The sequence below is a fragment of the Trichosurus vulpecula genome, chromosome 9 (assembly GCF_011100635.1).
Source record: "Trichosurus vulpecula isolate mTriVul1 chromosome 9, mTriVul1.pri, whole genome shotgun sequence".
In the NCBI taxonomy this organism is placed as follows: Eukaryota; Metazoa; Chordata; class Mammalia; order Diprotodontia; family Phalangeridae; genus Trichosurus; species Trichosurus vulpecula.
In genome coordinates, this window is record NC_050581.1 from 199,128,183 (window position 1) to 199,143,504 (window position 15,322).

The 15,322-nt window shown below is 43.5% G+C and overlaps 1 protein-coding gene across 1 annotated transcript in view; it reads left to right on the top strand.

The window, feature by feature from the left end:
- The window catches only part of CDK13 (cyclin dependent kinase 13), a 113,040-nt gene that overhangs the window by 47,179 nt on the left and 50,539 nt on the right, over positions 1 to 15,322 (top strand). The window contains exon 6 of the mRNA XM_036739691.1: positions 13,766 to 13,795. Coding sequence (XP_036595586.1) covers positions 13,766 to 13,795 — 30 coding nt within the window. The remainder of the gene's footprint in view (positions 1 to 13,765; positions 13,796 to 15,322) is intronic.

Below are 15,322 nucleotides of genomic sequence, written 5' to 3' on the forward strand. Positions count from 1 at the left end.
TAAATATTGGCTGAATTGGTTGGAAGGACAAAAAGCCCTTGGAATTTGTTCAGGAAGACCACTACTAACCTTGGAGAGAGCATTGAAATTTAGTGGGGTTGGAAACCCTATCACAGAGCTTAAGCAAGGAATGGAAGGCAAGGAGGGAGATGGGTAGAGATCCATCTTTTTCAGTAGTAAAAGGAAAAAGAAGCTTTCATTGATGTTGAGTGGATAACAAGGTGAGAAAGAATGTTCTTTCTAGTCTGAGTGCTGCCATGTGGTGGAAGCCTGGGAAAGATGGAGCCAGCTAAAAGGAGTAAATAGGGGAGGGTTTGAGGTGGGTCCTACAGTAGGGAAGGAGAAATGGATGGGGATGCTGGCCATTTTCTTGGAGAAGGAGAAAAGTGTTGGGGACACACATGACAAAGGCCAGAGTAAAAGAGGGAGCTCCCTCCCAACATCCCCAATCCCTCCATAAATGAGGAGACGAGGTTGTCAGCCTTGGGGCTGGGGCGGGGGTGCTTCTCACTCAAAAGCTTCCCATTGCAGTAAGATGTACCCACCAGTTTAGGAACAGGTTGATGTCTCAAAGTGTATTTATAGTCATCAGCTCTTGGCGACAGGTGTGAGAGCTGTAGGAAGCCTTAGAGGGCATCTAGTCTAAACCCTGTATTTTACAGACGAGAAAATCAAGGCCCAGAGAGGCTAAGTGGCTTTTATAAGGTCCTGTAAGTCTTCGTTAAATCTCAGAGTACCCTTTTCCATACTTAGTATTAAATTACTTTGGGGTTCCCAGATTAGCCCAGAGAATGTTATTTGTTATTTTCACGCTCAGTCTAGCTGTGTGAACAGCCTCCCTCTTCACATTTCCACATCCTCTGGGGCTGCCTCTGACATGCAGGCCGTTGCTGGTCACGTGCTCCAGCTCTCATACCGACTGCTCGTTTTTCCATTGCCCTTTGAATTGCTTGCAGTTGGATTTTTCTAATATGTTTCATGAATTCTAGCAATTGATCATTATAAAGGGGCGAGACTTCACAACTCTGGGATGTTGGGAAGGAGGAACAGTCATCAGGAAGGACTTGAAAACTGGAAACATGGCTGATTCGAAGGGTGGTAGACCCTTGGTAGATAGAGAGAAATGTGGAGGGGGCCGGTTTGTTGAGGAAGACAAAGAGCTCTGCTTTGGACATGCTGAGTTTGGAACACCAGGGAGACACCTTATAGGATTGTGGGCTGAGAGGTGGCAGGGGGAGCTCAGAGATCACCTAGTCCAGTCCCTCTCATTCTGTAGGTGGGAAAACTAACGGTTACACAGACCTCAACAGTGGTGCTGGGGTGTGCATGGGGTGGAGGAATACAAGTCCTGAAGATGTCATGTTGTCTACACTAGGGTATGTCTAGCATGTATTTAGTGAAGGAGGGGTGGCAGTCAGAAGAGAGGTGAGTGTTGGAATATGGGTTTGGGAGCCAGTGACATAGCAAAGGAAACCAAGAAAGAGCTAGCAGATAGGGAAGAAAGAACTGGAGAGAGAGCAACTCATGGAAGAAAATTTATTTTAAATGATAATTTAAAAAAAATTTTTTTAATCTGAATTTATTTTTTGTTTGATATGTATTTTTTATTTCCCTCCCAATTACACTAACATGTAGTTAAAACAATTTTTAACATTTGTTTTTTTAAATTTTGAGTTCCACATTTTATCTCCTCCCTTCCCTGAGATGGTAAGCAGAGATAGGTCATACATGTGCGATCATGTAAGACAATGATAGAGAAGAGTTTGCATCTTTATACTTTTTCTTTAGTTACAAAAAGCAGTTATTTGATTCACCTATATAATAGTCTGCAGAAACTACATATAAACGGACAGTAACATTTGAGTGACTCGTCCCAGGTCCATTTCTATCTGAACTTCACCCCCCCACAAAAAAAAGATGAGAACAAGATGATTGCCAATAATAATAAATGACTGTTCTGTAGGGCTTCAGAGTTTGCAAAGTGCTGGATCTGCGTTACCAGTTTGGAGACTCATAATCCAGTGAGGTCTTAAGTATTGCAGATACTTCTGTCCCTGTTTTACATAGGAGAAAATTCCAGCCCAGAGGTTAAATATTGTCTCAAAGCTAGTAAATATCAGACAGAAATTTGAACCCAGCTCTTCCTAACTGTAGGGTCAGTGGTTTATATACTCCCCCCAGTGCCTCTCTTGGGCAAGAATCCAGACAGCCATGTCTGCTGCTGAGGGGGTGGGAAGAATGGAGACTGAGGAATGATCATTGGACTTCAGATGGCCTTGGTCACCTTGGAGAGATGAGAAGGCAGAAGTGGCAAGTAGATGCTCTTTTTTCTACCATTCCTCCTTTTCCATTATAGGCCCAGCCCCTCATCTATCTTCATTTCCTCTCCAAGGGATCTGTATTGATTTACTGATTAACTCAAATTGACTGCCAATCCCACCGCATATCCTAATGGGGGACTGTGTCTACTTTAACCACTTGACTTCTCCCACCATGGCTGGTGAAGCTGAGCTTATGAGTGGTAGTGGAACTCTGAAATGGTACTGTGATGTGGTTTGGCTCGATGTCTTCTGCAAGCATTTCTTTCTGAGGGCCATTTCTATTCCATATTGGATTGTGTGTATGATGACTTCTGTGTCACTGGTAAATAGACACTGTTGGTGCATGTGTGTTTTCCTATTTTATGCCCCTCTTTGATAACTACAGGAGTATTCGTTAAAGTCCTGTGATTGCATCATCAGGTGGTTGATCCTGTGTCAACTTACCATTTTGTATGAGAGGCACTTTTTTGGCAGAAAGCTTTTTAAAGGTTGTATTTTGCTTTACCAAATGAAATGCTGTTTAGTCCCCCAGACAGATCACAGTAGGATCGTGTATCCCTACCTTTTCCCTCCAGTTATTTGCTTAAATATGTGGTCACCTGTAAAGAATTGTGTATGAGAGGCATTTATTCAGATTTGCATCAAGGTGACAGGCCATTTTCAAGTGTTTTACCAAGGGGAGGAGCCAGGCTCTGAGATGAGCAGGTGTTGATCCTCTCACTCCTTCTTGGGGGTAATAGCACTTGGGACCTTTTCCACCCTTTTGGAGTTTTCCCCTCCTTGAGATGTATGGACAAACCTTCCCTGAGTGCTCTTACAATTGTGTTCCATCTCACAGCCGTGTTCCTTCTGCTGCCTGTCATTACCTTGAGGATCATTTCTGCTTCTCTCTGCGGCAGGTGCTGAGCACTGAGGGAGTGGGGCCACTATCAGGGATGATGAGGAAAGGAAGCTGAGAAAGGAACTGAATCTCTTCTTCGTCTTTTGTCCCCTGAGCAGTTTTACTTAGAATTGCTTTTTGTCTGCTCACCAAGCTGGCCTCGTACACACTTTTATCCTCAATTTCTAAACTCGTGTGTTTAGCTACCTTACCTTTCTGCTTGATGAAGTGACAAGGCTTTGTTGGCTAAGATAATGTTTGGCCCCTTTTGACCTAATGGTTAGGACAGTTGTGTTACAGTGGTTGAATGAATGCAAAGTAGGTGACTGAGTCAGGGCGTTAGGAAGGCGTTGGTGCATAAGGTGGTGTAGGAGCTGCCTCTTGAAAGAAGGTAGGGGTTATTGGAAGTTTGTTGAGGGCAGAATGTCTTCTAAGTCTGGAAGCTCAGCCCAGGCAAAGAAAAGCACAGCAACCAGAGTTGCAATGTTGAGAGTGAGAAGAGAAAGAAGACCAGAAAGAATGCAGGAGAGAGGTTAAGATTTAGCGAATCTGGAAAGATGGGGTTGAGGCCCACTTATGTAGAGCTTCAGAAGCTAAGTTTTATTCCAGAGGCACCAGAGAACATCTAGAGAGGATGGAATAAAGGGTGGCAGCAAGCTGTCCTGGAGGCTGGCAGACTAGGGTGGAGGCTGTTAAAGTGATGTGGGCCAGAACCCAAAGAGGTAGCTGTATGAAGAGAGAGAAGGGCTGGCTGGGGGAGATGTTGTCGAGGTGCAAATGGCAAGGTTTGGCAATTGTTTGAATGGGTGAGGTGAATCAGAGTGGGGACTCAAAGGAGAGGCTGAGGTTACAAACCTGTGAGGCTGGAAGAATGGCAGTGTGATTGGCAGAAATAGGAATATTTGGAAGAGTGAGGGCTAAGAGTTTGAGGAAAGAGATAATGACATCAACCTATGGAGTTTGTGATGTCTCCAGGACACGGTTTGAAATATCTAGGACTCCTTTGATGATGAGTGAAGCTCTTGAAGCTGAAGGGCAGACTAGGGTAGATGCATGTACATACATTGTCTCTGTCTGTCTGTGAGTCATCGGCTTAGAATGGAAATTAAATCCATGGGAATTTAGGACATTACCCAGGGGCAGAAGAGGAAAGGGCCTAGGAGGAAACTTTGCGGGGATGTGATGTGGATGAGGAGCCGGTGAAGGAGAGGTCAGATCAGGAGGAGGGGAATCAGATGAGAATATTATGAAAACCCAGAGAAGGGTTAACAGGTGTCACATTGCACAGATGGCTGAGAAGCTTGAAGTCTGAGAAAAGACCATCAGATTTGGCAAGTAAGAGGCTGTTATTGAGGGAGCTCATGGTGGGTAGAGCACTGGGCCTGAGGTCAGGAAGACAAGTTCCAGTGTGGCCTCAGACACTACTTACTAGCTGGATGACTCTGGGAGAGTCACTTAACCCTGTTGGCCTTAGCTTTCTCACCTGTTAAATGGAGATCAGAGCAACACCTACGTGGCAGAGTTGTGAGGATCAAATGAGGTAATGTTTATAAAGTGCTATTAGCACAGTGCCTGGTGCATAGAGATACTGTATAGATGTTTATTCTTTCCCTTTCCTCCCTATTAATAACATTGGAGATTGTAATTTCGGTTGATTGATGAGGTTGGAAGCCAGCTTGAAAAGGGTTCAGGTCATCTTGTCAGTTTTGCTCACCATGAACATTGCAAGGAAAGGTCACTCCAGGTACTATGAAATGATTTCTTGTTGCCTTTTGGCATGTGATAGAAACAGTCTCTGCCAACTCTTGTATTTACCTCCCTGAAAACAGAGGAGCCATCCTGCCATTTAGCTTTAGTTTCTTTCTGGCTTCTGGTTTTATTTAGAGGGAATATGTCCATATGAATGTGTGCTTACGTCCTCAGTAGTCTGCCGGCGGATAAGGACCTAAAAATTAAAGAATCATTCACCTTGTCTGTTCTCTCTCCTCTAGCCTTCCAATGGGAGTTGGTGGTATGGGAGGGAGGGTCATTTTGTACTTGCATGTTTTATTGAGCCCCCTGTTGAGCTCCAGCCTCCTACAGTTGTGCCTCTTTGCCCTCATTGCTTGTGGTTGACATTTGGGCAGCAGACATGGCCCATGGTCGGGACAAGCCTGGAAGCCCTTCCATCTTGGAAAGCTGCCAGAGCTCAGCCTTCAGCAGCTTATGGTTAATAAGATTTTTGTTGGGGTGATTGAAATGCAAGACAAACAGTGCTAATCAGAGTTACAGATCCGTGATGGAGGAGCCGAGTAATGGCAGAAGCCAGAAGAAGGCCAAGGGTGGTCTTTGGAAGAATTTTGAAACTTTCCCTTTGTTTTCCCATCTACTACTTACCTAGTGCCAGCAGTCTTGAGCCCTTAGGTTATTCCAGGCCGTCCACTGCTATGCCTCAAGTACATTTGCAGTATTCTTTGTAATTTGCCCCATCCTCCAAATGCTGTAAACCTTCCCGCCCTCTCCCTATGCCTATTTCTTCTAGGCAGTTGTTTTCCTCCTGATGGCCTGATTAAATTAGTTCACATTAATTTTTGAAGGCTAGCATCTTAAGTTTCCCAGGAGTATCTGCAATTTGAAAAAGATAACTTATTTCAAATTAATTTTACCTGGTGAAATTTCAGGTACTTTTTTTTTTTTTAAATTAAACCCTGGGAAAAAAATTCAAGCAGTACAGAGAGATTTTGTGGTTAGGAAAACTGTAGGTATCCCTGCCATGGTTTTCTGGCTGAGTGACCCTGCACAAGTTACTTAATCTCTGCCTCAGTTTCCTCATTTGTAAAGTGCTTATAGCCCAGTAGCTAACATATAGTAGGTGCTTAACAAATGCTGATTTCCTTCATTCTCCCCCCCGGAAGTGGAAGATAGGTTTGATGACAGCCCTTTATAAACTTGGGGACAGCCCCTCTTCTTTCATATCTTCGTATAGCATAAATATTCATCCAGAAATAATTTTGTAAAATTAGTGCGTATTAACCTTCTGTAAGAATAAGCCATACTTTGCATTTTTGGGGGAGGGGTATTTTATATTTGGGACTAAATATTGAAGAGGGGGTGGTATTGGGAGTATTGATCAGGTAACCTTTGACCCTGTCTTCTCTAGTACCGTGGCTTAGCCTTCAGGCTCATTGGGATAAATGCTTTGTGAGTTCAAAAGTTTGTAGGTTCAAAAGGTTTGAATCATATAAGTTTGTTCTTGACTAGTAACCAGAGAATTCTTTTGCAAGATTATTCAGGGCAGTTCAATTGGAAATGAGCAAGGGGTCTGTTTCCCCTTGCTCTGATGTCCTCTTGGCATTGGTATGCAGCAGATCCCTCCAGGAGGAGCCAAACTGTTGGAAAGGCCTGTAAGCAGCCCGTCTCGGCCTCATTGTCAGACTCAGGTCACCACTTCCAGGTTGGGGATGAAGGCCTCTTGTAGTGGATTCCAGTGGCTGTACCCAGATCTTGATTTGACTTAAGGTGACCCACTTCACTCTAGTGCTGAAGGGTTTTATTACCCCTCTGAAAGATGGAAAGTTCTAACAGTGCACTCATGCCTTGAGCTCAGGGTTTTTATTGCTGTCTTATCTCCCAGCACTGCCTGGTGCTAAGCCCCCTGAGGGTAAGGCTTTTGAGGAACTGTAGATGAGACTCTCTTCTCTCTGGGAGGGGCCACAAATGGCTTTTTTCCACATACTCCCAGGTCAAGATTGCCAAAATCTGGTAGTTTATAATAAGTGAGACATAAAAGACCAATTATCTTCAAAAAACCAACCGACCAACCAACCAGAATAGGGACCCATCTCAGAATAATAAAACTTCCTTAAATCATAGAATTTGGGATTTGGGTGGGAATTGAGAGAGCATATTTACTCATTCAAATGAAGAAATGGAGATACAGAAGGGAAGTGGCTTTTTTTATGTAAGACCCTTTATTCCATTATTGCTCCCAGCTTCCAAAGGCAGACTTTCTTGGAAGACGAGACCCTGGACCTCCAGACATTGGGATTGATGTATTTCCTCCTGCAAACCTTGATTTAGTCCATCAGTAAATATTAATTAAGTGCCTGCTGTGTGCTAGGAAATGAAGGTAAAAAAAGAGACAAAGGGACTTAGAGTCTAAGAGTGGAGACGCCATCCAAACAAGTATATACAAAGTGAGCTAGATACAAGAAAAATGGGAATACTCAAAAGAGAGAAAGCCCCAGAATTAGGTGGGGTTGGAGGAACCTTGAAGAAGCTGGGGTTTTGTTCAGCTGTTTTTCAGTCATGTCTGACCCCATTTGGAGTTTTCTTGGCAAAGAGACTGCATTTCCTAGCTCATTTTACAGAGGGGGAAACTGAGGCAAACAGGGTTGAATGACTTGCCCAGGGTCACAGAGTAAGTGTCCAAGGTTAGATTTGAACTCAGGAAGAATTCTTCTGACTCCAGGATGGGCACTCTATGAACTATGGCGCCACCTAGCTGCTGTAAGCTGGGATTTTAGTTGTGACTTAAAGGAAGCCAGGTAGGTCAGTAGTCTGAACAGAGGAGGGAGGGCGTTCTAGGCATGGGGGATGTTCAGAGCTGAGAGATGAATGGCCTTGTTTGTGGAACAGCGAGGAGGCCAGTGTCACTGGATGGAAGAGTATGTGTTGGTGGAGTGTGGTGAAAGAAGACTGGAAAGGGAGAAGAGAGCCAGGTTGTGAAAGGCTTCGAATGTCAGACGAGAGCATTTTGTATTTGCTTTTGAAGGCTATAGAGAGCCTCTGAAATTTATTGAATGGGGGTGGGCTGGGGTGTGACATAGACCTGTGGCCAAATGGAGGCTGGATTGCAGGGGATGGGGGGAGCCTGGAGGCAGGCAACCCCACCAGCAGCTACTGCGGTAGTCCAGGTGTGAGGTGATGAGGGTCTGTACCAGGGTGGTGAGGTTGTCGGAGGAGATAAGGGATGTTGCTGCTGGGGAGGTAGTGAGGAGTTCAGGATGATTCCCCTGACAGAGGATGGGGATGCCCTCCACAGTAACAGGAAGGGAGGAGGGGAGGAGGGTTTGGGGGAAAAGACAAAGAACTTGAGTCAGTATTTAAAAAGTTAATTAAAAAAAAAGATGCTGAAGCTTTAGTTATATGAAACTAAAGGAATTTCAGATACAGACAAAACTTGTTTAAAAAAAAAAGAAAATAGATTCTAATCAAGCCTTGTTGGGGAGAAGTTGTTGGTACCTGTTTAAGGTAGGACTTGTGTATGAGACTGGGAGGATCTGTAGCCTGAAACCCGGCAGGCTGAATTCAGGCTTGTATTCTAAGGGAAAGGTGTTGAGGAGCCCAGTAAACCACAGATAACACAAAGGAGAAAGAGGGGCAAAGTTCCTGGCTGTCGTTCTGGTCTCCTTTTGACAACTAGCTGGCCTTTGCTGAGGATTCTCCTCTTGGTTCTTGGCCAGTTTCCTAGAATATAAAATATTTCTGTTTCCTTAAATTCCCCACGGGTCAGTCCCCCTGCTCTCATCTTGGGGGCTCTTCTTTCTTCCAGAGCCAAACAACTGAAAAGCTATCTATACTTCCTCCTTCTACGTCCTCACTTTTTAACCCTTAGGAATTTGGTTTTTTTTCCTTGCCAGTTAACTGAAGTTGCCCTCTCCAAGGTTAATTAAAATTTCTCTTTTTAAAATCTTTTTAATTGTTACTCCAATTAGCTGCCAAATTGATTTTCCTGAAGTGCAAATCTGATCCTGTTGTTACTCACTGCCCCCACCCCAAACCACAAAAAAAACCCCCAAAAAACCCCAAAACCCAAACTCGAGTGTATCTCTGTCTCCTGTGGGATCAAATACAAAATCCTCTGCTTGGCATTCAGAGTTCTTCACAACCTGGTCCTTTCCCACATTTCCGGTCTCCTTACTCACTGGGTGTACTCTTTGATCCAGGGACCCTATGCTCCTGGTTTTTCCTCAAACAAGAAACTTCATCTTTTGGCTCTGGGCATTTTCTCTGGCTCTACCCATGTCTGGAATGCTCTCCCTCTTCATCTCTCCCTTAGCTTCTCTGGTTTCTTTCAAGCCCCAGATAAAATCCCACTATTCACAGGAAACCTTCCTCAGCTGCTCTTAATTTCAGCGCCCTCCCTCTGTTAATTATTTCCTATAAATATTCTCTAGTGCTTGTTTTGTTTATATTTGTTTGCATATTGTCTCTCCCATTAGATTGTAAGCTTCTTGAAAGCAGGGTCTGTCTTTTGCCTCTTTTTGTATGCCCAACACTTAGCACAATGCCTGGCGCATAATTCAGATCCAGCACATAGTAGGTGCTTAATAAATGTTTATTTGAGTGACTTTTATATCACCTTCATTTCTGAATATATTCCTTCCCTCTGCCCTACCTGTGAGCCATCCTTTGTAACAAAAATTAGGAAAAGTGAAAATAGTTTAGTAAAACCAACTAGTATCAATAGTGTTTGATGTTCTGTGCAGTATTTTATACCCATAATCTTGTATCTTTGCAACAAAGGTAGGGGAGGACATTTTCTCGTCTTCTCTGGGTCCAGTCTTGAATTAAAGTATATGCATTTGGTTTTTATTGCCATTAGTTACATAGTGACTAAAGCCATGATTCTTTTCTGATTCTTCTTTAATACTGCAGCTTTTAATAGTGGCCATTCTTTCTTTCTCAGTGTACTCTCCTTCCTTGGCATTTGTGACATTCTTATCTGTCTGCCCATTACTTTTCAGTCTCATCCAGAAGGTGTGGTGGTGTGCCCAATTCTCTTGGTGGTCTTGTCAGTCCCCATAAGTTCACCTCTTAGCTCTATACAAATTACTCCTTAAACTACATATTTAGCTCTTACCTCCTTCCAGTATTTAATTTCCAAATGAACAGTTGTAAATTCACTGTCTGAAATGAAACTCGTTATCCTTACCCTTAAAGTTGCCCCTTCTCTCACTTCCTGATTTTGTCTAGTGCTTCACAGTTCTTCTAGTCCCTCTGGTTTGTAAGTGATCAGAGAATTTTAGAATCATCAACCTCAGTGGCCATCTAGTCTAACCCATAACCAGAAGGAATTCCTACTATAATGTACTTGCAAAGTGGTCTTCCAACTTCAACTTGAAAGATCTCCAAAGAGGACAGGCCATTCCACTTCAGGGCAGTTTTCATTATTAGGAACTCTGCCTTTTGGGTCCAAACAGAACAAATCAATCCCTCTTCCACGTGGTAGCTTTTCAGTTGCTTGAAGACATCTCATATGAGTCTTCTTGTCCAGGTTAAGTATCCTCAGCTTCTTCAGCCTGGCCTCAAGATGTGGATTTAGGTCTCTTTCCCTGTCTTGTTTGTCCTTAGCAAGGTCTTCCTTAAAATGTGGTACTTAGAAATGAACACATTGTTCCAGATGTAGTCCGACCAGGGCACAGCAGAGCAGAGCTCCCCGTCTGTGGGACTTGTGATCCCTTTGATGGCCTCTTTCGGCTTCTCTGTCACTCAGCTGTTTCCTGCCAAGCTCGACGTTCCCTAGCTCTCATAAGAAAGGTTAGTCTGGCACGTTAGCTTTCTGTAATCACTGCTTGTAATCACTTGGCCAGAGATTGAGAATTTTCCCAGAAATCCAAGTCACGAAATCACGACCATTGGCCTACAATTTGCAGACAGATGATGGGACAACCTTTAACTTCTGCAGCCCTGAGGTGCCCTGTGTCTTCCATGGCTACTCAGACAACACTGACAGTGGCTGAATTCTCATTACCTGAGGCGGTAGTTAATCTGGGTCAGATCACTTGAGCTCATTAAGAGCACTTATACTGCTCCTGTTAGACATTTTTGTTCTGCCATTTGCAGTGTGAAGGTCATTCTCCCAAGCAGAAAAAAGGGAGCAAAGTAAGAACTATTAGCATTATATCCCCCGGTAGCCTCTCTTTCCTTTTTGTGCTCTTCCAAATAACTGCAAATCCAACCAAACAAAGCCTGCTTTTTATCCCTTTCTGAAATGCGGCTCCCCTGCTCCTGTTTTCATAAGATGATATAATGCACTTAAATGAATTCTTGGAGTATCTCCCTCTGCTTCCCATACATGTCTCCTTAGCCTTGATGTTGGTTCATTTCAGTCTCTTTCGACAGCTTCCATCCCAACTTTTCTTCATCTCAGCATCATCCTCACTTCACCACCCGCTTTATTTCTGTCATCCAGTTTTGTTGCCAAAGTCCTGTTGATTTCGCTTGCACCATATGTCTCCCATCTCTTCCTTTTTTTCCACTCAGACAGCCACCTCTGGGTAGAGGCCCTCCTCATTTCTTGCCTGCACTATCACAATAAGCATCTTCACTGGTCGCCCACTTCTAGCGTCTCCTCTTTCCAGTCCATCCTACATACCTGCCAAATAGTCTTACTAAAGCACAGGTGAGACTGTTAGATTACTGGCCCTCCCTGCTTGAGGAGCTTCTCTGTTTCCTTTAGATTAGGAGATAAAGTCCTAGGCTTGGCATTTAGAGCCACCTGACTTTAGCTTACATTTCTAGCCTCATTTCCCATTTCTTCTCACGTGTTCTGTGGTCTAGCCCACCTCAGTGACATCCTTTTCTCTACTTGATGTTCCATCTCCTGCCTCCGGGCCTTTCTAGACTCATCTATGTGCCTGGAATCCTTCCCTTCCTTCAAGGCTTAGCTTAGGGTGCTGTTTTCTTTGTGAGGGCAATCTCAATTCTTTTGTGTGTCTCCTAGTCCCTGTTCTGCCTCCACCCCTCCTTCCCCCCGATTTTACTCATGTGTGTATGTGCTGTATCAGCTTCTTAGGGCAAACATGGCTTCATTTTTGTATTTCTGATCCCTTTTTCTGACTTCTAGTAAACATTGGATAGAATATACTGCACAGAGGCCCCCTGTGCTTCTGGCAGCTTTGAGTTGGTCTGGTCCATATATTTTTCCTGTAACAAAATTGCTTGTAGTTGCTTCAGTGCTTGGTACATAGTGCTTAATAAATACTTGTGAGATTTTACACTGTGGGGATACAGGTATAAAATTGCATATTAAAATTAAAAATTCTGTTGGAGGGACAAGATAAAAATCACGGGGGAGGGGTGAGAGAGAATATGCATTCATTAAATCCCTATTATGTGCCAGGCATTGTGCTAAGTGCTTTACAAATATTATCTCATTTGATCCTCACAACAACTGTCGGGGGAGAGGTGCTATTATTCCTATTTTTCAGTTGGGAAACACTGAATTAAGTGGCTTGCCCAGGGTCACACAACTAGTAAGTGTCTGAGGTCAAATTTGAACTTAAGACTTTCTGACTCCAGGCCCAGTGCTCATAAAACATTGACCAAAAAATTGTGTTCAGGACCAGCTTTACCTCAGAAAAGAATGAGAAAACATTCCTGTTACAGATTTGAGGGTTGGAAGGAATAGACCAACTTATCCTTAGAGGGCCATTTCCTTTAATATGTACTTGGCCATTGGTTATGCAGCGTCTTCTTGAACACCTCCTGCTCTTGAGGCTGCCCACACTGTCTTTCGTTGACTTGCCCTGATTCTGAGGATGATTTTTTTCCATCAAACTTAAATTCCTCTTTGTACCTTGTACCCAGTGTTTCTTATTCTGTTGTTTGGGGCTCAGGAGAGCAGAGCTGATTGCTTCCCTCCTGATGCCTGTTCAGATACTTGGAGATGGTGCGCCTGTTTCCAAAGTCTTCTGCTTTGCAGGCCTCGGGGCCCTACTTCCTTCAGCAGGTCTTTCCATGGCATAATCCCCAGTCCTGTCACCACTCATTGGCCCTGCTCTGTGTGCTCTCCTGCTTATCACTGTCCTTCCTAAAACGGGGTGCCCATTCCTCTGATGTGGTCTGATCAGGGCAGCACATGGCCAGATTGCTGTGTGCCTAGTTTGGGGCACATTCTTAGTGTAGGCTGGGATCATGTTAGCTTGTTGCTTGTCATGTCATACTGTTGACTCATATTGAACTTGTAGTCCATTAAACCTGCAGATCCTTTTCAAATTGCTGCCCAGCCATGTTTTCCCCACTTAATGTAATAACTTAAATTGATCCCTATCAAATTTCATCTTATTAGATTCAGCTTAACATTTTAGTCTTTTCTGATCTTTTTCAATCCAGCCTCTGTCATGTAACATGGTAGCTCTCCCTCCCAGCTTTGTGTCATCTGCGAGTTTGATCAGGATGCCATCCATGCTTTTATCTGGGTCATTGATAAAGTTGTTAAGCAGCACAGGGCCCAACACACCTCCCTGGGGCCCTCCCCTCCAGACCTCCTTCCAAATTGACATGGAACCATTAAATAGTCTTTGCTTCTAGCCATTCAGTGAATTTTGACTCCACCCAACTGTATGATTGTCTAGCCCACATCTCTCCATCTTTTCCACAAGAATAGCATGAGAGACCTTGTCAAATGCATTGGTAAAATCTAGGTAAATTATGTATCTGCATCATTCCCCTGATCCACCAGTCTAGTAACACTGTTTAAGAAGGAAATAAGGTTAGTGTTGCATGACCTATCCTTGATGAAGCCATGCTGGCTCTTTGTGACCACTGCTTCTTCCTCTTCCTCCTTCTTGCTTTGCAGGGCTCCCTGCTTCAAGGAACCAGCACTCAGGCAAGTACAATTTATATTCTAGTTCAGCTTTGTTAGACACGAAATAGGCTGGGACATTGCTTGAGGTAGAGACCTTAGAACGTTCTTTATGTTAACCACGATGATATTGAAAGCGTTGATGATGTCATTTGTATTCTTGTCCTCTACCGTAGTTACCCTACTTAGAACTGTCCAGAGCTAGGGGAAGGAACTGGGAAGTCTGGTTTGATAAACTTTAATGGTGATAGTAAATTGAGGGGTGGGGGGGACGTGACTTTGGGGAGGAGGAATGCTATTCAGGTGTGTAGGGGCTAAGCTGCTCCTAGCAGCCCAGTGCACGAAGCACTGATGATCTCAAAGGGGCAGTAAGTTAGCCAAAGAGAATCCCAGAATCCCAGTTCTAGTTAAAGGTCTTAAAGCTATAAGCTATGCATATTTTTATTTAAACATAGGTAGACATACACAAACACGTTCACTCCCTAACATTAACCTCATTTCCTTTTTTGACAGGGTCACTATTACTAGTTGGGTAGAGGAGAGGAAGGATATAGACATAGTATGTCTGAACTTCATCTGGATAAAGTCTCTCATGATATCCTTGGATGGTGTCCTAATAGGGAGAAATGTTTGCTGGATACCAGCTGGATACTAGGTGGATTTGAAACTGGTTGGATGACTCTTTTCTTAGAGTATCGATTTAATGGATTGTTTTTAACATGGAATGGAGGTGGGGGAGGAGGTCTCAAGTGGTGTGCTATATGCCCCACTCTTTGGTCCCTTTATGTTAAATATTTTTATCAGGGACATTGATGACTTATTTGTCAAATTCGTGGCTGACATAATTCACTGGATGAGAGAATCAAGTTGTAATAAAAAATCTTGACATGTTGGAACGTTGTGCCAAATTAAACAAGAATTTAAATAAGGTTAAAAGTGAACTCCAAAACTTTGGCTCCATGGGCAGAGAACAGTTCACATTAAGAGGACCACAGGTTTAGTTACCTGCAAACATTAATGTAATGTGACTGTCACCGTACTCTGATGTTAATCACTTAGGCTGCATTCATGGAAATATACTGTCCTTCCCGCTAAAGGGGAATAGCCATCTGTGAGTGACCAGGGGTGTGGTGTTTTTCATTTTAAGTGCCCTATTTTAAGAGGAGAATTGACCAGGTGTAATAAACCAAAAGAAGGTGACAAAGATGATGAAACAGTGCCAGTAAAGGCCTAGTTGAAGTAACTGGGGATGTTCAAACTGGAGACAAAAAGATGCAGTGTGACCATGACCGCCCGGAGTCATTGAGGGGCTTTTAGGTGGAAGAAGGCACTAGGCCTAGTCATTCTGATATGACTCTAGGGGCTGAAATAAAGCCAATGGTGAGAAATTGTACAAAGCCAGATTTTGTAGTCAATGTGATATTGTTTGAAAATGAAATGATTGAATTCTTTGAGCCTCAAAACGATTTTTCATTTTTGTCTTTGTGTGCTCAGCACCTAGCACAGTGCTTTGCACAGAGTAGGCACTTAGTAGGCGCTTGTTGAATTAAA